Here is a 497-nt window from a genome sequence, read left to right on the forward strand (position 1 = left end):
CTGGCTCTGCTGGCCACAGGTTTACACCAAGCAGGGCTGGGCAGAGGCAGCATGTGCCAACGTGAGCTCCCCAGACGCCCCATCCTTGCCCACACAAGCCTCACCCCTCTCCAAGGGGAAGCATTTTGCTGGTGCCAGGACAGAGCTGTTTTCAGGTTGCAGGAAGGGAATGCAGCACAGAGATACACCTGCACTTGCTGGGGCAGGGAGATCTGTGCTGCCACATGGCAGCAGCTCCCTGAGGGCACCCAGGGCAGGCCAAGAGGACACCCCAGTGTGGGGGACACTCACCTCCTCCCACCTGGTAGAAGGGGCAGTAGAAGGGCAGCCCCTGGCAGTCGGCCTGGCGGAGGGAGTCGCAGTAGAGCCGCTCCGTGCCATGGGCCGTCCTCAGCACCACCACCTCCAGCTGTGGCCACAGACGCATGGCGATGCCCTCGAAGCCGCGGGCGCACTCAGCACGGAGCTCAGCTGCCCGGGCAGCATCAGGGGTCAGC

At 64.8% G+C, this 497-nt stretch overlaps 1 protein-coding gene across 1 annotated transcript in view; it reads right to left on the minus strand.

Moving 5' to 3' along the window:
- Positions 1–496, minus strand: part of GHDC (GH3 domain containing) — a gene marked incomplete at its 5' end in the record, with an annotated part of 2172 nt that extends 1676 nt beyond the window's left edge. The window contains 2 exons of the mRNA XM_017746913.1: positions 26–128; positions 292–496. Coding sequence (XP_017602402.1) covers positions 26–128; positions 292–496 — 308 coding nt within the window. The remainder of the gene's footprint in view (positions 1–25; positions 129–291) is intronic.
- Between the last annotated feature and the right edge of the window lies 1 nt (position 497).

The sequence above is a fragment of the Corvus brachyrhynchos genome, unplaced genomic scaffold, assembly GCF_000691975.1.
Source record: "Corvus brachyrhynchos isolate BGI_N302 unplaced genomic scaffold, ASM69197v1 scaffold30, whole genome shotgun sequence".
Lineage (NCBI taxonomy): Eukaryota > Metazoa > Chordata > Aves > Passeriformes > Corvidae > Corvus > Corvus brachyrhynchos.